The 23,094-nt window shown below is 35.9% G+C and overlaps 1 protein-coding gene across 2 annotated transcripts in view; it reads right to left on the minus strand.

The window, feature by feature from the left end:
- DMD (dystrophin) overlaps positions 1–23,094 on the minus strand; it is a 2,362,317-nt gene that overhangs the window by 1,464,741 nt on the left and 874,482 nt on the right. For both annotated transcript variants that reach the window (XM_079764882.1, XM_079764883.1), the window contains exon 30: positions 5,975–6,136. In XM_079764882.1, the coding sequence (XP_079621008.1) occupies positions 5,975–6,136 (162 nt within the window). The remainder of the gene's footprint in view (positions 1–5,974; positions 6,137–23,094) is intronic.

Consider the following 23,094-nt stretch of genomic DNA (forward strand, 5'->3'; position numbering starts at 1 on the left):
AGGGGCTGGGTGGAGAGGGGCAAAGGGGAGGGAGGAATGGAAGATATCGATAATATTGTCAACAATTAAAAAAAACAGGGTGTGCAATGACAAGCGTTATCTGGGTATGCTTTTTAGAGTCATAACTTCTCTGTCACCTCTTTTAGGAATAAATACCCATTTGAATGAGAGAAAACAAGGAAAATGGGTTGAATTTAAATAATTTCAAACTCCTCAGAGTACGGCAAGAGTCTTCAATGTGACCACAGTATGATGCTTCTAGTTTCACTTTTATATTTAGAATTTGTAGAGATTTTCACAATGGGATGCTATAATTTAATGGCAAAATTAAGAAGTGCACTTCTGAGTTTATAATATGAAAGATGTGCATTTCTTTATTACACATCCTGTGAAGACATGATAATATGCAGTGTTTCCAAGTATAGTCAATGATGTGTAGCATGTTTATAATCTCTTGCATCTTTTGCAACTCTTACTTGTGATTACCTCCCACACTATTAAACATCAAAATAACACTAATAGGCATTCTAAATAAGGGAGTAATTAGTTCTATTTTGATGTCATCCCATTTGTTTATTTTCCCCTTATATCCTTTTGCCCTAGGAGATGTATCCATAAAAATATTGCTCTGAGAGATGTCTGATATTTTGCTGCCTATGGAACCCAAATCTTTGTAACAGTTCTCTATTTTCTTCTTCTGTTATGAAATTATTTCTCTATCACATAGTAACACACAGAGGTAGCATTTCAATGTTAGAAAAGACTTAAAACGAATTGCACTGTGTTTACCATTATATCTGCACTGCTGGGTAAAAGAAACTATAGTATTTCTGCTATGGCTTTGTGGAATTTACCATTGGAACCCAAATTTTGTTTGTTTGTTTTAAATCTTTGTTAAAAGTATTATATACTAGAGGCCTGATGCACAAAATTCTTGCAAGAGTAGGCCTTCCTTCCCCTGGCTGCCTGCATCAGCTTCCCTCTGGCACCCAGGACCTGGGCTTCCCTCAAAGCCCTGGCTTCATCCAGAAGGACATCTGGTCTAATTAGCATATTACACTTTTCTTATTATAGATGTCCTCTTTTTCCCCCTTGTCGTCTTCTAGCCCACTTTCATCCCCCATCCCAGGCCTTCACTACTCTATTGTCTGTGTTCATAGGTTTTGCATATATGCATATAAATTCTTTGGTTGATCTCTTCCTAACCACCCACCCCCACCTTCCCTCTAAGGTTCCACAGTCTGTTCCATGCTTCTGTGTCTCTAGATCTATTTTGTTCACCAGTTTATTTTGGTCATTAGTCTCCACTTATGAGGGAGATCATGTGGTATTTGTTTTTCTCTGACTGGCTTATTTTGCTTAGTGTAATACTCTCCAGGTCCCTCCATGTTATCTCAAAGGGTAGAGATCCTTCTTTTTTACTGCTGCATAGTATACCATGGTGTAAATGTGCCACAGCTTTTTTTATCCACTCATCTACTGATGAACACTTTGGCTGTTTCTAGATCATAGCTATTGTAAATTGTGCTGCTCCGAACATAGGGGTACATACATTCTTTCTGATTGGTGTTTCAGGTTTCTTAGGATATACATATTCCTAGTAGTGGGATAACTGGGTCAAATGGGAGTTCCATTGTTAATTTTTTGAGGAATCTCCACAATGTTTTCCATAATGACTACACCAGTCTGTATCCCAACTGGCACTGTACTAGGGTTCCCTTTTTCCCACATCCTTGCCAGCACTTGTCAATTGTTGATGACATCCATTCTGACAGGTGTGAGGTGATACCTCATTGTTGTTTTAATTTGCATCTGATGATTGGTGACTTTAAGCATTTTTTCATATGTCTATTGGCCATCTGTATGTTTTGCTTTGGAGAAGTGTCTATTTAGGTCTTTTTGCCAATTTTTTAATTGTATTGCTTTCTTCCTTTTGTTCAGTTGTTGAGTTCCCTATATACTTTGGAAATTAACTCCTTATTGGATGTATCATTGGCAAATATTTTCTCTCATGCAGTGGGCTCTCTTTACATTTAGTTAATTGTTTATTTGCTTTGCAGAAGCTTTCTATTTTGATGTCATCCCATTTGTTTATTTTCCCCTTATATCCTTTTGCCCTAGGAGATGTATCCATAAATATATTGCTCTGAGAGATGTCTGATATTTTGCTGCCTATGGAACCCAAATCTTTGTAACAGTTCTCTATTTTCTTCTTCTGTTATGAAATTATTTCTTTATCACATAAATACTAAATGAATTCTCCTGTGTGGGTTTATACTGTCTAATTCATAAATCAGTGAGGCAGGCTATAAAGTTAGACTGTTCTGAGTCATTTGAAAATCAAATGTGCCTATTTACACAATAAAATTCTTTTTAATTCCATAATGAAATTATAAGCTGAATCTGATAGACCAAAATATGCATTTAAGTCTTTACTTTTTAAGTCATTGACTTAGGTCATTTGGAATAGTTATATTAAAATATGGCCCAATATATTTAAAGTGAGTTATAACATTTAGCTTCCAGAAATACAGCAAGACATCAATTATGAATTGTTTTGATCTGCTACTAATGCAATCACTTTAAATTAACAGCTTTCTTTAGAAAAGAGAAGATCCCTCTTTTCTACCTACTGATACTGTTTTAGCTACATTATTATTGGTATGAAAAAAAGAGCTGGAATGAGGAAATCTGGTTTGTGGTAGACCTGAAATACCCCATGTCTTAGTTGGTTGAGCAAAATATAAGAGCACTTTTCTACATTGATTAAGAAGCCCTCTTATTTGATGATAATGTGTTTTCTTCCTAAATTGCTCTATTTGTTTCCTGTTACTCGTACACATACTTGTACTATGGGGACATGAAATTACAAAAGACAGGATCAGAATCTGCCAGACCGAAGTAAAAGGACAGTTTAGCTATTGCAATAACTGTTAAGCAATCCCCATGCTTCATGTGGTTATTTACATAATATGGAGATTATTAATAGGTACTCATGTGGGACTGTTCTTACATGTTGGAGATTCAAAATATGAAATAATTGAAAAAGTGAAAATTAATGTATCTTCATAATTTTAAGCATTACACTTAAGTAGTTATGACAACTCCAACAATGATTTAGAGACACATCATAAAATGTGAAATTAGGAAGAAAAAAGAAAATAATAAAATCAAACTGAGTTCATCCTCAAAGATCCATATTGAAAATTCTACTTGTCCAAATTAATTTGTTCATGCAGGAGTTCTCAGCTATGTTGTCTACTTTCACCCATTTCTCATAAGAGTAAGGGGACAATTAAAGTAGGAGAGAAAGTCACCAGTAGTTTGATTTCCACCAGGACTCCCTCCCATTGAAATCTTGACACAGCCATAGCTGAGAATCTTTATCAAAGAGTGGTAATAAATATGATGTGAAAAAAGTACTGGAGACATTCAACCATTACCAGTAATGTAATATCCACAGTTGCCCTTAGCATTGGCTATACTTTAGAATAACCGGGGGTGGGGGTGGGGGGAGGTTTTGAAAATTCTGATGACTGAGTCTACCCAGAGATTCTGTTGTGACTGGCATGGGGTGCAGCATAGATATTTGGATTTTTTTTCTTCTAGACCATAGGTGCTAAAACAAAATCTCTGTGTTTTAGTGTGCTCTTCAGGAAACTTAAGAGAGTAAAGAAAGAAACACTCATAGCTTTTATATTTTAATCATACTACTTTTTAAATAGCTCTAAAGTTTCTGATTTCTATAACTAGAAGATAGATTTCTATACTAGAAAAGTTTTCCTTATTTGTTTTCCTCTATTTGAATCAATCAGATATCATCTGAAATTTGAATTTGAATTTAAAAAAATCTCTCTTTAAATGGACAGGCATTGGGCAGCTGATGCTGTGGTCATATGATCTAAGATTTGGTTTAAGGGTTATCATTTTAAAGAAAATATTCAGTTGAACACATGCTCTGATACTCTTGCAGTATGTAGTTTTACTGTCTAAAAAAGTAAACTTTGTTCCTCCAAGCTCATATCACAAAATAAAAAAGTAAAATATTTTGAATCCAATTTGACATCAAAAGACCTGGTTCTCTAATCATGACAGAGAACTGATCAACTAACATTTGGGGGCAGTGGGAAGCTCATTCCTGCCCTAGAGTTATAAGTGCAAATGGAATGCAAGGAAGAACCTTGATCTACAACTACTTTTATATACTATAAGAGTTTACCTGTCAAAAGTTGTACACATTTTATACACTTCCTTAATGTTGAGAATTTTTTTTTTACACTTGAGAAGCTCAAACAATCTTAAAAGGCAGCAAAAGGAGGTTTCATTAACAAATATATATTTAGTAGCAAAACTGCTAGTGCACCACACGGTGGAGTCAGACATCCACAAATCCATGTGGCCAGTTTGTGACAGGAAATCTGAGCACATACAGAAGATGACCAAATACGGTAATGCTATTCATTCTGTCCTGCATCTCAGTTATGTATTAAAGCAAGTACTCAGTTTTGGAAAAGGGAAAGCTAAGGCTGCTAATCTTTTAATTAGCAATGAGCTTTTATGAAAATCCAAAGAAACTTCTTTTTATTAATACAAAGTATTAAAATAAGCCCCCGTTATTTATTCTTAGAAAAATGTCATTTTGGTGGAATTCTTTGTGGGTTCCTGGTATGACATATTGTGCTTAAGTTCTGATTTCACAGACAACCTCTTTATTCTCTACTTGTTTCTTTCAAGGGAGTTTCAAATTGAGCTTCAGTAAATGCAATCCTTGAAGTAAATCTGGGTACTTGATAATTCTGTTTGAGAAAACAATTCATTTGCTGTCATCTTAAACGAAAATCATGGTGAAGAATATTTCAAAAGCTTTCAGGAGGGTTGCTTTTACCAATATTATATATTACCACTTGGAGAATTCAAAGTCAAGAATTGTATTGAAAATGCAGGTGCAACCAGAAATTCATGAAAAATAAATTTGAGCTTGTTAGTACTCAAAAATCTCTTTGTTCAAGTAGATTTGGAATTTCTTAATTTATGTGTGTGTTGTTATTCACAAGTATTTTGAACGTCTATATTTAATACTATTACTCTAACTTTTTATTAAACAAACAAATAAGTTATGCTATATTATTACAAACTAACTAGTATGTTATATTAATTTTTATAAAATCCTGCATTCATATATAAATGGAAGAAAACACTTAGGGTCCCATTCCTTTACAACTAAACAAGATTTTTTCCCTAAAAGTTCCCATTCTTTTTCTAAGACAGTAATAGCTTTTCCCTATCTCAAATTTGCTACTAATAGTTTTAAAAATACTTTCCAATATGTGAGTTAATTTAGATGTAGCCTAAATTTACTCAGTATAAAGTCAACTTATTTTCATTACTTTTTTAACTCTCATTCTAGAAAAACTTTTAACACATTTTATCATCCGACTGAATACAGTTGAATGTGTGTGTATGTGAGTAAATATAGTATGATTAGTAATAAAATGCAAATCCACATCTCTAAGTTCTTTTTATTAACTCCTCACAACACATTAAATGTATGAAAATGTAGATTTAATATGGCTTGCAATTACAAGATAACAAAGATGAGTTGATAAAATCTTTGATCCTGCATTTTCAATAGCGCCATTAAAATATTTTCTTTACAATTTGAATTCCTATGGTTTTTCATGGTTTAAGGATACCAGTCAGAAAATATTGAGAAAGAGCAGACTTCAGTGTGACAGTGACCTTGTCTTGTATGTGTCTGTATTCAAATTCCTATCATTACATATTTTCAAAAATAAATCTTACAGTGCTAATCTAGAGCTCTCTTTCTCCCTTCACCTCCACATAGTCCAATCATTCAATTAAATAACTTTCTGTACAACTAACTAATTGAATAAAATGTAAGTTGGAAATTCAGCAATATCTTGTTCTGATAATAAAGAACAAAAGAACAGAAACTCATTCCCAGTCTACTTGCCTGGGATTCCTGAGGCATTTGAGCTGCATCCACTTTGTCGGCAATATAAGCTGCCAACTGCTTGTCAATGGATGAGAGGGACTCCTGAATTAAGTGCAAGGATTTTTCAATTTCCTGGGCAGACTGGATACTCTGTTCAAGCAACTTTTGCCTCCTCACGGCCTGAAGAAGAAATAAGAATGAATCAGTTAAATGTTTGCTCATTATTTTTCTGCAATCCTGCTGCAAAATTAATAAAGATTCTAGACTCTTCCACAATCACCTTTTTGTAAGACAGATTTCGCAGCTTCCTGCCACTCATTCAGCTCTACTTATAAAAATAAAAATAAACAATCAGAAAAGAGAGATAGCACACACAACTACAGGATCAGGAATCTCTGCAGGACAAACCACAACATTATGTACATCGAGAAAAGAGGCTGGATAAAACATTAGTGAAATAATTTCAGTCATTGCAATCTGTTGTTCTCAGGCCGAATGTTCCTCCTGACCTCATTACATAGTTCAAAGGATTTGGTTTACTTAGAATAGGGTCATCGTCATCACAATCCAATTCAAGACAGATAATCCACTTCCACCAGTGAGACACATATACAATCTGTTCAGAATCAGCTCCTTTACAAAAAGGAAATTATAGATATCCATCTGGTTAAAGATTTATTTTAAATACTATTTCAACTAGTTTTGCATGGCCTCCTTTTCCCCCTACTTTTCTTTCACAATTTGTATCATGGAAATTGCTTGTACAATTGGATTTGTGTTCCTGCCAAAGTAGAACAAATAATAAGTAATCCAAATATAGCTGCAATTAATCTTGATTGCTACTATAAGTATGATTTTGAATAATTTAACACTTTTCAAGTATAAATATCATGCTGAACATGTCACAGAGTCTCCCTTCAAGGATCTGTTCACCTTTAAAAGAGTAGTCATGAGAGTAAGAATTGGGATCGGCAACTTTTCAAAAATTCTTTAATTAATGCAACAGATCAAGTATTTTCTCTTATTATATAATATATAGGCATGATTATTTGGCACAGTGGAACTATCCTTCCCACAGACCATGATTGGGGTTTTTTTAATGATCCTACTTTTTTATTATATAAAGACTGTTAGACCATTTGCAAACATTAACTCAAAATGAATTAAAAACTTGACTGTAAAACCTCAAATGATAAGATATTTAGAAGAAAACAAAGGGAGTAAGCTCCTTGACATCAATCTTAGCCATGGTATTTTGATTGGACTCTAAAAGCAAGGAAAACAAAATAAACAATAAACAAACAAATGGGACTACAACAAAGTAAAAAGGTTCTGCACAGCAAAGGACACCATCAACAGACTGAAAAGGCAACCTATCAAATGGGAAAAGATATTTGCAAATCATATATCCCATAAGGAGTTAATATCCAAACTATATAAAGAACTCATACATCTCAAAAACAACAACAATTCAAATGAGCAGAGAATCTGAGTAGACATTTTTCCAAAGAAGACATAAACATGACCAACAGGCACATGAAAAGGTATCCAGTATCACTCATTATAAAGGAAATGCAAAGCAAAACAACAATGTGATATCAGCTCACACTTATTAGAAGGTAATAATCCAAAAGACAAGAAAAAAGTGTTGGTGAGAATGTGCAGAAAAGGGAACCCTCATGCATTGTTGGTGGGAATGTTCACTGTCCAGCCACTATGGAAAACAGTAAGGAGATTCCTCTATTAAAAAAATAAAACTACCATATCATCCAGAAATTCTACCTCTGGGTATTTATCTTAAGAATATAAAAATACTAACTCAAAAAGATAGATGCACACTTATGTTCATTGCAGTACTATTAACAGTAGCCAAAATATGTAAACAACCTAAGTGTCCATTGATGGATGAATGAACAAATTGTAAAATCCTGCCATTTGCAACAACATGGATAGACTTTAAGGGTATCAGGTTGAGTGAAACAAGTTAAATGGAAAATGACACTACCATATGATTTCACTCATATGTGAAATATAAAAAACAAAAAACAGAAACAAACAAAACAATAATAAAAAAAACACATAGAGGCACACAGCAGATTGGTGGTTATCAGAGGGGAAAAGGAGTGAAACTGGTAAAGGGGGTTAATCCCATGGTGAGAGCTGGAAACTAAACGTTTGGTGGTGAGCAAATTATAATGCTGCACCCCTGAAACTTATATAATGCTACAAACCAATATTACTCCAATCAAAAAAGAATATTAGGCATGACATAAAGAATATAAATGTTGACTGTTGACTCTTAAGCTTAAAGGATATTGGGGATGTCATTATGCTTTTTAATAAAACCTACTTGGAACACAGTGTTACTCATTAGAATAAGGCTAAAGGCAACTGGATCAATAGGAAAAGGAGCTGAAGTCTCATGATGCTTCCGAAGCAGGGAGAGCAACATCATGATATTATAAATCTTCAGGATTTTGTCCTAGGCTTTCCTTCCTTTTCATTCTATCCATATCCTTAGTTTCAATTACACCTCATATGCTGACAACTCTCAACTCTACATCTCTGGTCCAGATTTCCCCCTTGATTCCCAAACTTGAATATATATTGCCTTACTTGACATTTCCACTTAGATGTCCCACAGCTACCAAAACTGAGCAAATCAAGCAAATATGGTCCCAATGTGTCCACTTCTACTTTATTTTCCACCCCCAACTTGCTCTTTCTCTGCATTTTCCTGTATTTCAGATATTTACAATTAATCATTGCTTTAGGCATAATTGCATTAGGCATAATTCTGATATTTCCTCTTCCTCTCACATCCTTTACCATTTTCATTTAATCAGTCAATGAATCACCAATTCTTTCATCTACCTCCTAATATTTCTTGCTTCCTCCCTTTTCTCCCTCTCCCCACTATCTTTACTTAAAACCATTACCATCTTTTGCCTCAAATCTGGTACTAGCCTCTTGGCTACCATCCTACACTGTCACTATCCATCTGCAAAGCAGCTATATTGTGATCTTTCTAAAATGAAATTATGGCTTTCTGCTTAAAATCTTCTAGTGATTGTTTTTCTTAAAGGTAAAACCCATACCCTTAATATTGCTTTAAAGTCCATTCAGAGTCTTTGCTGGCATCTTCTATTCCTTGCTCTAGCTATAGAAAAAGTTCATTCTTTATCTCCCAGTACATATTATGTCTCTATTGATAGTTGGCCTTAAACATGTGGTTCCCATTTCCTAGAACAATCCCATGCCCAACTTCCTTTTATTGGCTTATTTACATTGATCCTTTGAGGCTGACCTTCGAAAAATGGACATCTCCCCTTTCACGTGGCTGTCCCTGACACCCTATGATCTCTTTTGCACCTGTATTTCTGTCTTAGCATGTATCACTCCATATCGTAATTTTCCATTAACTGTCTGTCTCTATTTTAGCCTATGAGCTCTAGTGAGTATAGCAGTTATGGCTGTCATGTTCATTGCTCAATGACAGTTCTTAGTTATAATAAAGGCCAATAGTTTTATGACTAGATGAATGATATAACAAGTATTGTTGTTGTTTCTTAATGAGGAAAACAAAGAAGTGTCCAAGTATTCAAAGACAGAAAAATAAATTTTAAAAAATTGGGAGGGGGGAAAAACATCTGCACTCAGAGATATCCTCTGGAAAACAGGCCTTCCTAGGTTTATTTGTTTATTTATTTGTTTATTTATTTTATTTGTTTGTTTATTTTGTTTGTTTATTTGTTTATTTGTTTTATTTTATTTTTTTTAGTATTAGATGTATTAGAATAGGATGGAACATTATTTGGTGCAAACTTATCTTTATTAAAAAAAGGCATTGCCCTTTACTGTAAATCAAATATAGTTTCTTATTTTTTCAGTCAAACATTCACCTAGAATTTACATCACATATTAATTCAGATAACACTGCTCATGGCTATAATCAGAGCTCTCTGTGTCATAGAAGAAAATGTCTATAGCCTATGCAGAGTTTCTCTAAGAAAGGGGTCTTTCATAATAAAATTTCACTATTGTGACAGGTGACAGAAGAAACCTTCCAATCACAGCATGTAGAAATTGGCTACTCAGGCATTGTTTAAATTTGGTCCTTTATCTGGCTAAAGGCAAGAAGAGCCTACCCTTTTGTGCACATCTGTAGAATTGTAATACAATTGAATAGGATATAATATAGCATAATGTTAAATCGCGTATCTAGCCCCCAAATTATTTTTTAGAAATTTAACTTTTCTATTCATGAGATTCTGTGGGGTGAAAGGTATGAAATGGCCTAAGACGTGATGGCAGAATTGACCTTAGATTGCTTGGTTCTTTGCCTGGCCTGGCAGTCAATCAGAGAAACTGGTTTATACAGATTCTTTGGTTATCTCAGGGAGTGAAAAGACCTGATGTCAATCAAGCTTGCAGAATTATTTGAATTAGTCGTGGCATAAGCTGCCTTCTATTTCTAAACATCTTATTAGGCAGACCCTGATGGGATGCTAGGCTTGTGGATTTTCTAGGACTCTCTACACACTTGACCTGTGCTCTCATTGAATGAAATTAGTAGGAAATCCTGAACAAGAATTGAAATTGTGTTGTTGCCCCAGAGTACTGCTCAACAGTTGCTTTAAAATGTTATTTCATAACTTTAGCTAATCTGTTCAGCATATAGTCAGACAGAAACAGCAAATATGAGGATAATTAGAAATACATTAAAATATGGGAATTTAAAAACAAAATATAAATGTAGAAAACTGAATCCTGGTAATAGTGATCAAAAAACATATCATAGAAAACTTTATATGTGGTTTTCAGAGAAAACTAAGTACAATAATCAACATACATTAAACTATATTATTATCCCCTCAAAATGTTCTGCAATATAAAAGTAAAAGTTTAATGATTCTTGTTGGCAATGGAAAGTTTGAATCACAGTGAATTGATTATTTCTCACATTCCTATATTTTAAATGAATTATTAACCCATGTACCTCAATATTACAAACACACAATTCAGAATGCAGCATGTCTAAGAAACTGTAGAATAATATTTTTGTTTTTGGTTTTTTTGAGAGAATACGTTTTTCATGTGAAATAAAAACTAGGAATTTGAACCAATATAAATGTACTTAAAATATGATGTAGGCTTAAAAATTGAGAAAATTTTAGATTAATTATCTCAATAACTTTTTACAAATCATGATTTTTTAATGGAGGTTTAGATCGCTACTATCCTTATTACTTTTATTAATAATTTTAATTTAATTGAAGAAGTGATAGGTAAGCTCATTAGGAATGTGGTTTGTTAACTATTAAAATAGGACTTTCTGAGAAAATTATTATAAGATATAATTTCCTTACAATTAAGCTTTGTAGCCAGCAGCAAATACTTATTTAAGCACATAATATTTTGAAGAATTAAACTATAAACACACTCATTCACTACAGGGAGATTGCCACCAAACCAGACAAACATCTAGTGGAATGTTAGGATAATTTTTTTTTTTTTTCAGCCAAGGAAAGAAAGAAGAAAAACAATCTACATTGCGTATGTTAAAGAATGCCAGAAACGTGCTTCTGTCTAAAATTTCCCATCCCACACTGACTGTCATTTCCCTTTTGGTCACACACTCCACAAATTACAAATATATATGTAGATATTATGAAATGTTTACTAAAATAAATAAAAAGTACCAAGAAAGTTAATTCATTATATGGCAAGCATTAAGAACCATAAAAATATTTTTTCAATAGCTGTGGAATAAAGAAGTAGAAATAAGAGAAATTTAGTCATTTTATTTGTTGTTTTCTTTTATGAGTATGTGTTATTTTTTTTTTACTCTATTTGCTTTTTTATTGAAAAAGGAGGATAAGAGAATTTTGATGACTGGGCATAAGTCTTATAAAGAGATTTATATCAGATATCTCTTTGCTGTGGACCCCTTGTGAAGGATTCAAGAGTAATAGGAGTCTTATGAGATGAAAAGCATAAGTGTGAAAAAGATGCACTCTGACATCTTAGCATCTTTCAGAAACCTTTGTTTTTTAGAGAATTATGTAATAAATATTCTTTGGTTGCCTACTTACTATGTGCTGGGCATTGAGGGATCTCCTTTTTTCTTTTTAAATTACTCAATAGATCCAATTTTAGCATTGTAAAATTTATCCTTCCTTTGCCCCTAAGTCAAAGAAATTATTCTTTTTAGTAGGTTGGGATCTCAAGAGGTATTTTGCTTCTCAGAAGTCTAAAGTGTAGATTTTCTAAAGAATTGAAGATTCTTGACTGTTCTTCTAGGTGTGAGAGTCCTATAAGAAACATGTTAAAATCAAATCCTACTCCTGTAAGTCTTCAAAAACTAACATGGAGAGCCATGAGAAGTCACTAATATGTACTATTTGACAGTCACATCTAACTGCACATACAAACTGTCCTGACCAAGGAGCTCTATTTTTTGGAATCTCAAGTTCAATTGCTGGGCAATTAATGCAACCACTTCTTTTTAGTTTTTCTTTGTCACCTAATATGAGGTTTTAATTTATTCAATTAACAAATAATAAGAATAATCAATTTGACTGACTAATCTTCATGGGTTTAAGCACATGTTTTATTAGCTGATTCCTCCTATCCTAATTCTTTTTTTTTTAACTTAGTGATTCTGAAGCTCCAATTATTATGGTCATAAATACATTGGAATTTGTCTATTATCTTAGAATTTTGGCTATAGTTTTCAACTGAAAACAGTAAGTACTACGTTCTTCTCATTCTAAGAAATGGAAATAATAAGAATTTTCTCAATAGGGTTTATAAAACAGGTGGGAAAGCTGGCCCTTCTTCATGACTCCAATACCTCCACTTATTCCAAAACTCATTGAAGATTTATGAGAGAAACAAAAGTCAGGATAAATTCACCACCCGGGGGGGATAGTATGATGGCTACTGCTGCTTACTCCTTAAGGAGGAATGAAAAGGTGTAGTTTTCTTCTTGGGGCAGAAAGGTTGGAAGTGGACTCCAACACCAGCACTCATAGAATCTGGGAGTCAAAAGCAGTTGGGGCTCAGCCAGGGGTGCTCAGTGGTTGAGTGTCGACTTATGAACCAGGAGGTCACAGTTCAATTCCCAGGCTGGGGGCTTGATCCCCAGTGGGGGCATGCAGGAGGCAGCTGATCAAGATTCTCTCTCATCATTGATGTTTCTATCTCTCTCTCCCTCTACCTTCCTCTCTGAAATCAAAATATATATATATATATATTTTAAAAAATCAGATGGGATTTACATCTAATTACCAACTTGGACTCTGCTTATGCAGCTGAATGCTTTATTTGCTTTCAATGCCTACTTAGGAATTTAAAAAAAAAAACCCTGCAAATTATGGCATAGTGAAGAGAAGGGGAAGCCTGTATTTCCCAATGCTTGTTGTAGCAAAAATGTTTCCATAGGTAAAGTAGACATTGAAGAAGGAACACTGCTTTGTAGAGCAAGATATTCCAGGACAAAGAGGTTTTAAGATATTTTTACAGAATCTTTTTTTTCTTGTTAAAGAAATGGAAGGAAAGAAGAGCTTCTGTAAGACCTCTTAAAAAGCCTAGATTTGCATCTTAAAGAGGCCAATGCTTTGTGTCCTTGATACATAAAATACTTAAACACCATGAAAATGCTAGTTAATAAGAGACAACTGCCCACTTTCCTTCATTCCTTTTTCTCAGGACAATGGAAACTAATGTAACTCAGGTGGAGTAAGTAAAGACAGTGGAGGTATGGGGAGGAAAATGATCATTGTCCCCTTCCAGTGCAAGTCACTAGTCCATGGTTTAAGCTTGAGCTGGAAATAGAAGACAAACTGAATATAAGATTGAAATTTAAACTGAACCAAATAGGATTTAATGCCACAGAGACCTGAACCAGTGGACTCTTCAGGGTAACAGCAAGAAATATGAATCAACCACCTGCTTGAAGCATAACCATTTCATGTTTGTGACCAATCTGGCTCAAACTATGCAGCAAAGTACTGACACAGTCCATGCACTCAGCACTTGATAAACTGAGGTTGAGGCAGAGGAAGAAAATGGACATAACAAACAGCTAGAATTATTTAGTCCAGGGAAAGAAAGGAAATAGTTCATGGAAGGCATGAAGAAACAATGAAGGACTTAGGGAATAGATTTGAAATAGAGAATTATCAGAAGGCTTATAAAGATATGTGAATGCCTTTGTGTAAATACTACAGCCAGCAAATTGCATTTTGGTTTATTTGCTTTTTAAAAAAATATTTATTGTTGAAAGTATTACATATGTCCCCCCTTTTTTACCATTGACCCTTTATAGCCCGCCCCCTCCACCCACTATCCATCACAGATGTTACATATGTAGACTATTGCTGCTATCCAATGAATACTTTGATTCATAACTTCAGTGAACAACCAAATAAAATTTCTGAAACATAATTTTAACTTCTTTATTTTTTTATTGGTGAAGGTATTACATATGTGTCCTTATAGCCCTATGGCCCCCCAACCCCCCACTCATGCCCTCACCCCCCTGTGGTCTGATTTTAACTTCTTTAAGGAGGCAATGCCATGAAAATATCAGGAATTGTTTAAGGACCAGGAGGAATTTTCTATCGTCTCAGAAACAGGTTCTTCCTAACTTTTGTTTAGAATTGGCAGGGGGGACATCTTCAAAGAAATTGAAATTTGAGGAACACCCTGGGCCTCACTGTAGATTCAGATCTTTTCGAGGTTGATGAGACATAAACATCTCATTTCCATGATTCTGTATGCTAGAAGGAAAGAAATAGATCCACACAAACTTGCATATAAACTTTCTAGATGGTTAGACATGTTTTCAGCAAGCTGAGGAAACACCTTTCAGAAGAAACAAGCTAGTCTGTTGCAAAGGGAATTAAACGGAGATTATAATAAGCAGAGGGAAAGAAGGCAATTTATAGCAGGAAGGACAACTTTCAACAACTTATAGTCTCAGTAACGGTCAACAGCTTCACTTTGTTGCCGTTTTTTTTCTGTTTTCAAACTAGTATGTGCTACTTTTTCCTAAAGGAAAAGTGGTCCCACACTGTATTCCTTGGACAAGAAATGCCAAATAAATAAAAACTGTTGCTTTAAGCCACTTTAGGTATAACTTCTGGGGGAAGCACTCTGGCTTCTGAGGTGTATTTGTTAATATACTTGGTAGGATTATAGGCTATACATAATGTTCACATGTGCTCGTAAACATATTATTTAGATGTAAATAAGAAGAATGTTACAATATTTACAAGGGACATCTAGATTTATTTTTGTTAATGTCATTTGGTTTAAACTCACTGGGCAGAAAAACACCAAAACCACGTGCATGGAGCTCTCTGTAATTTCCTTTATAGAAAAAGATTATAAATGTTAAAATCATCAGTGTCATTGTCAGTTGGAACTTCATCTCTTTTAGTTCCTTGTAGGTCACTGAAGTTCTTTTGCATCCCCTGAGGAAAGTATTCTTAAAGTAATGTTGGAGAATCACTTTATCAATGGAACTTGACATCAGATAGCCATCACTTTCAAATAAAGCATTGATAGAGCTGTCAATGATCTGTACAGTACTATCTGAAAGACTTTTCTGGGTTTTTGCTGCATGTATTCATCTTCATGGCTGAACAAATGAAATTGGTCTTCTGTTTTGACAGGAACAAACATGCATTATAACAGCTTCAAAAAGAAAGTAACGGCCTGGCCAGTGTAGCTTAGCAGTTGAATGTCAAACCAGGAACCAAGTGGTTACAGGTTCAATTCCCAGTCAGGGCTTATGCCTGGGTTGTGGGCTTGATCCCCAGTAGGGGGCATGCAGAAGGCAGCCGATTGATGATTTTCACTCATCATTGATGTTTCTATCTCTCTATCCTTCTCCCTTCCTCTGTTTCTAAAAATCATATTTTAAATAAGTGATGGACGTATAAAACAGTACACCTAGAAGGAATCTACAGAGTTCATCTTATCCCAACCTTCTCAAGGGAACTTCAGAAACATCTGTGGTCAACAAAATTTCTCTGGCCTTATGGAGAAGTGCTCTGTGATTAAACATGTACTCATAATATGAGAATCTAAAGTTTAGGAAATGGATAATTTATTGATCTTATAAATAATTAAAATATTACACAACATTTCTCCTGATACAGAAGAGTGACACAGAACCAGAGTCCAGGGTACTGGTCAATCTCTCCACTCAGAAGTTCAGACTCTCTGGATAAGGACTGGGCATGGTGTTTCTGGCCTGCTGGGCTTTACATGATGTGTGGGAAGCATATCCATTCCAGTCCCTTTTACAGAGCAGCTAAAAATGACCATAAGTGTTGGCTATGAGTAGAAACAGTTTTTGGTCTTCAGTCAGATAGCCTCAAATACAGCCTCAATAAGCCAAAATGGTGCTTTTCTGATGTACATTAGAGATCTCTGATGGATTCCTTTTCCTGTGATTTAGGCCAATAATTGTCTAAGGCCAATGTCCAAGTTTCCTTGAAATAAAATGCTCTTGACTCTGTTGGTCTCTATGACCAATCATCAGTGGTATTACAGTATACTCAGATTGGTGCCAACTAGAGGTGGTATCTGAGAAACTGGAAAATTACCTAATCTCTTTCAATGTCTGGGATGGCTCTCCCTTTTTCATCCTCTCCATGTGCATTAAATTAACAACATTTTTACATCAATACTCTTGATCGCCATGGTGCTAAAGAAGTTGAAGTGCATTTATGGCTTACTATCACCCTATCCACAATACACTGAATAATTCCTCAGGTCCAGTTCAGTAAAAAGCTGTGCTATTTTGTTCTAAGGTATCACAGGTTTTCAAATCCTCTGTTTTCCACATAGATAAGATACACAAGACTGTGGCTTTGTAGCAAGGAGTTCCTGCCAGTCTTTGGCTCTGATATGATTCATTTGGCTGGGATGTATACCTTGAACAGCAGGAACAAGATGCAGGGAACAGCTGCTTTTCCTTGCCAAATATGCTGTAGAGTTCTTGAGCTATAGTCTGGGCATAGAAAGAAGACTCCTGGTTTTTTATGTGAGCCCAGGGAACAGATAAACACTGGCAAAATGGTCCGATACACTCAATTCCTTGTTAGGAATCAGTCTTCTGTCACTGAATACTTTTATGAAATATTAAGCTGTCTGAAATAGACATAAACTGTTTCCTAACTTCCTCTCTTTTATATCTCCTCCCCACAGTGGAATCTTCTCCATTTGTGGATGAAACCCATTTTTCTGGAGTTTGTTTTGTTTTGTTTTGGTTTTGTTTTTGTTTTGAGTGGGAGAGGAGCAACCAGGTCTCAGGTGGTTCCAGGTATCAGGTGGTTGGCCCTTCACTCGTAGGGTTGTTGAACTTGTCTTAAGTCAGGCATGGTTGAAGATTAAGTTATAAACAATGTCTACCACAGACATGCAGGACAATTTAGTGTCTTCTAAACTAGTCCCACAGGGAATGCCTCCTCCATCTAGATTGTGGTCCAGGAGGGCAAGAGGGGTATCATATTGGGAAACATAGTGATGTCATTTCTATGCCATCAGAAGTTTGGTATGGTTTCCTAGAAAGTGCTTATTCTGCTCCAGCAGGGAACTGAGGTCTTCAAAGAGAATCACTTTTTTCTCTGCTTGGTTTTATTGTTCGGGAATTGAAAATGACCTTCATCTCTGTAATAAAGAGATCACTCAGCACTGATAAGCAATGGATGGACCTGGATAATTAATGCCCCACACTACAAATGAATCTGAAACATAGGCAGACTAGTAAGTCGGATTGCCTTAAACAATTCATTCTCAGGTCAAGGTTGAGGTTATAGTTCCTAAACCTGAATAATCACCAGAATCTAGAGTAACTTTTCAAAATACAGTTTCCAGGATCAATAAAAATCTATAAAATAAATCCTAAGGAAGTTGGAAGGGCATATGCTATTGATGATTGGCCAGATTTAAAAATAATTATCAAGAGTGAACTTTGAAAGAAAAAATTACTTTAAGAAATAGTAACAGACAGCAAAATGTAATTAATTTGGCTCATAAGATAAAGAGAGAGGGCAGAGTATTATTAAACTGCCCATTTGTCAATGCAGATCAGAAAATAATATGAGACTTGGTAAGGCAGAAGAAGTAAAGCAATTCTCCAGTTTTATTTGATACTTTTAATGACTATATGCTTTCCATGGCTCAAAACAACAGCTTAACTTTGAAATATTTTCAGTCCTCATTCCAAACATGGATTGCTCTGAGATACTAGAATATGTTGCAAAGAAATATTATTTAATATTTCCTCTTTCATTTTCTTCTTTTAAAAAAAGTAGACAAGTAATTTTAGTATAGACTTGCCTGAATATTAAATAAGAGTTTTGATCATTCAACTCCAAGAATCTATGAAGTAGCTTGAAAAGAAAATCAGTTCAAAAGAACCTAGAGTGGTAAAGTAAGATGGATAAGACAAATGAACATTTACCTTGAGAATAGTATTTTATGTTACAGAAATTAAATATTAGTTGTAAATTATGATGGGTCAAAGTAAAAGTTATATAAAGTTTCAATGAAACAAAGAACAACTTCAGAAATTTTAATGAAAATTCTACTTAAGTAAAATGTTTTTTTTAAATTCTCTATCCAAAAATTAATTCCTAAAATTCTAATTTACCAATCCACATTACTAATTTATTTTATGTTTTTAGACCTTAATATTAGATGTTTCTCATCTATATATTTTTTAAATTTTTACTTTATTGATTTTGAGGAAGGGAGAGGGATAGAGATAGAAACATCAATTACAGAGAAGCATCATTAATTAGCTGCCTCCTGCATGGCCCCTACTGTGGATTGAGCCTGCAACCCAGGATGTACCTTACCCTGGAATGGAACCAATGACCTCATAATTCCTGGGTCAACACTCAACCACTGAGCAAACTGGCTGGGCTCTCATCTATATATTTACTCTCTCTTTTGCTACTTCAACATTAGAGGAAATAGTCCAATCACCAAATTATAAGAAATTTAAGGACAAGATACCCCTTCATGGGTATACCCATACTTGTTCATAAGTATTTTAATGGTTACCCAAAGCAAAGACAATCTGTCTAGTGTGAATATATAATACTTAAATATTAGATATTAAATTAGAATATGTATATACACACTCATATACATACACATATATACACACAAGCATACATGTGGTATATATGTGTTGGTGTGTCCCTTTGTATCTAAACCAAAAAATGCTAATACATTATAGTTGCTGTACATTCAGACAAGAAAATTTTAACTACTGCTTTATAATACATTTCACAAATGTCAATGCAAATGGCCATTTTTTGAAGTAGGGTAAATTATATGTAAAGATAATAATGTAATCACTACTGACAAAATTAAAAAAAAAAACTCCATGATTCATTATGATTAAAAACAAGAATGAAACTAATTTACCATTACCCTTTTTTTTTTGCAAAAGTTACATAATAGTTTTGTTCCTGTAGCTATAAAACAGGAAAATTAAACTCAAAATACAAGATGAATTTGAAAATATTATTAGAAAAAAGAATTGATGTATCTCACATAATTGATGATAGAAAAAGAATGAAAACTTTCTCAGATAGCCAAAGAAGATATAGCAAAATAAAAAGCACATTTTTTTCTCTATTGCTTTACATTAAAGAGGGTTGGGCTATTGGGTTTATTTCCTGTGTGCAAACATGATACTGGTGATTTTTTCCCCTTCAAAATGTAGTCACTCTTATATAATTATTCAATTAAAATTATTATGAGATCAAGTTACAGAGTCCACTACTCAGCTCAAAAAGGAAGTCACCTTGAACACAGATGTTTGGCCTGACAGTATGCTTGCAGTGAAAATTTTATCTACACTAATAAAAGATAAACATGTAAATTGACCATACCTCTGCTACACCCACCAGCCATGCCCACCAGCCAATCAGGAGTGGGTATGCAAATTAACCCAACAAAGATGGTGGCCACCACAGAGCTGGAGTGAGCAAGAGAGCAGGAGGCTTGGGTTGCCCCCGGCAATGGAGGAAGCCAAGCTTCCGGCCTGCCCTGGCCAGCCCTGGCCTCCGCTCAAGGCTACAAAGTTTCAATTATAGAAGATAAATAAATCCCAGATACCTGCTTCCAGCCAGCCCTGGCCTCCACTCAAGGAGGTGCTGAAAAAAAAAAGAAAAAAAGAAAAAAAGGAGGGGCTGGGAGCCTGGATCACTGTGGGACATGGCCAGCCTGAAAATAGCCCTCAGCTCCTCACCCAGGCTGGCCACACTCCCATGGGGTGAGGGTCCCCACTGGGGGGCTCGGCCAGCCTGCAAATAGCCATCAGCCCCTCACCCAGGCTGGCCAGGCACCTCAGCGGGAACCCCCACACTGAAGGGGGTGTGGCAAGCCTGAAAACAGCCCTCAGCCCCTCGCCCAGGCTGGCCACAACCCCATGGGGTGAGGGTCCCCACTGGGGGGCTTGACCAGCTTGAAAACAACCCTCAGCCCCTCACCCAGGCCTTCCCACACCCCAAGGGAACCCCCACCCTGATCCGGGACACCCTTCAGGGCAAACCAGCCAGACCCCACCCATGCACCAGGCCTCTATCTATACTAATAAAAGAGTAATATGATAATTAGACTGGGAGACCTTCCAGGAGACCTTCCAGATGTTCTTCTGGACAAAGCCATGGTGGCGGGGCCGAGGTAGAGGTGGTTAGAGGCCACGAGGGGAGGAAAGTTGTGAGTGATCAGGCTTGTGGGGGGGCAGGGCCATTGGGGGTAAGCAGGCCAGTGGGGAGGGAAGGTGGGGGTGAGAAGGCCAGCAGGGGGGGCAGTTGGGGGTGAGCATGCCGGCAGGGGGGGGGGCATTTGGGGGTGAGCAGGCCGGTGGCAGGGGGAAGTTGGGGGCGAGCAGGCCGGCAGGCAGGCAGGCAGGTGAGCGGTTAAAATCCAGCAGTCCCAGATTGCGAGAGGGATGTCTGGCTGCTGGTTTAGGCCCAATCCTTGTAAACCAGCAGTAGGACATCCTTCGAGGGGTCCCAGATTGGAGAGGGTGCAGGCCAGGCTGAGGGATACCCCCCCATGCACGAATATCGTGCACCAGGCCACTAGTATCAAGATAATAGTTTTATCACAGAGTATTTAACCTAGGAAGGTCAAAATTCAAGATATTCCAAATTCTTTCTCTGACTGTAAGGAAAGAAAGTACTAAATTCAAAACATGAAAACATGTAATCCTAGAAGCTATATCCATTATTAACACTCTAAGAATTAGATTAAAATTCAGCTTTCAAAATATTAAACATTTACCATTGGTTGATCATCGTAAGTTAGGTGTAAAATTAACCAAATATATAAAATGACAATTGGGCTGACATCATGGAATGCAACCTGCATGGTCATGCAGTACTCCACGCTTAGAATTGCACATGCTTTGTTTAGTGTTCTTCTGTCACTTTATTGCAATCCTTAATTTCTGAAAAAGCAGTCTGGCCCAGCTGGTGTGGCTCAGGGCTCAATGGTTGAGCGTTGATCTATGAACCAGCAGGTCAAGGTTTAATTCCTGGTCAGGGAACATGCCCGGGTTGTGGACTTGATCCCCAGTATGGGGCATGTAGGAGGCAACCAATCAATGATTCTCTCTCATCATTGATATTTCTCTCTCTCTCTCCCTCTCCCTTCCTCTCTGAAAACAATAAAAATATATATTTTTAAAAAAGAAAAAGAAAAACCAGTCTGCATTTTCTTCTTGCACTGAGCCCTGAAAATTAAGTAGCTGATCCTGATAATAAAAATAACTTGGGGAAAATAACCAATGGCTACAAGGTTGAAATAAGAATCCCAAATAAATTTGGTAAGTTGGAGAAATTGAGTTTTTAAAAAACATGAAATTTAAATTAGAGGCATCAGGACAGTGACATACATATTTTAATTTACTATCTAATATTTAAGTATTATATATTCACACTAGACAGGGATATCGGGACAGTGGAAGAAGAGGGAGTACCAAATGAATGACTTACAAATTTGAATATAATTGGAAAATAAGACTAAAGATCTGTCCCTTGGTCATTGCAGGGTATAATCAAACACATCCTAGAGTTACTAAGTGAAGATAATGGGAATAAAAGTCCTTGTCTTCTGATTGTCTGTGTGTCTGTATGTGTGTAGTTGTGAAAAAAGTGATTATTTTGCAGAAAACTGTTGGGAGAAATTTGCATAACTGATTCCAATGCAAACCATTTTACTGATGACTACTGAGTCTACAATAGTGTTTGCTAACTTTTTCTTAGTATAAACTGATCTACACAGTAGAAGAGCTCCTATTCCAAATGCTTTCCACTCCCACTTCTTCAAAGGCACCAGTTCTCTATTCTCCCATCCCCACTTTTTCATGCCACCAATCCTATACAACTGAAAAAAAAAAAAGATGTAGCATCCTCTCAGCTATGGATTCTTTCTCCAGTCAATTTTCTCAGCCTTACTATTCTCCTCAAAATATCTTTGTATTCTCTCAATTTTCTATTTTCCACTTCTAAAGTCCATCCTTCCATTTTTGCTCATATCTCTTCTCCTGTAACACCTTGCTTTTATATATTAAGTATGTGCCTCTATTGGATTTTCCCTCAGATTAAAAACATGCTTAAATTTTCATTGACCTGAAAGTCAATGAATGATCTTCTCTATCCTATTACTCAAGTTATTGGTCCTTCTTTTATTTTTTCATCACCAAACTTTTTTTTTAACTTCAAAGACATGCTCATTCTTTTTTCCAGATTTATTGATATGTAATTGACACATCAGATGGTGTAAGTTGAAGGTGCACAACCTGTGGATCTGATTCATTTCTCTCTATGTGTGTGTGTGTGTGTGTGTGTGTGTGTGTGTGTGTGTGTGTTTCTTTTTTTCTTTATTGATTAAGGTATTACATATGTGTCCTTATCCCGCCATTGCCCCCCAACCTCCCACTCATGCCCTCACCCCCCTGGTGTCTGTGTCCATTGGTTAGGCTCATATGCATGCATACAAGTCCTTTGGTTGATCTCTCCCCCTTACCCCCACCCTCCCCTAACTTCCCTCTGAGGTTTGACTTTCAGATCGATGCTTCTCTGTCTCTGGAT

Source organism: Cnephaeus nilssonii (genome assembly GCF_951640355.1).
Source record: "Cnephaeus nilssonii genome assembly, chromosome: X".
NCBI lineage: Eukaryota > Metazoa > Chordata > Mammalia > Chiroptera > Vespertilionidae > Cnephaeus > Cnephaeus nilssonii.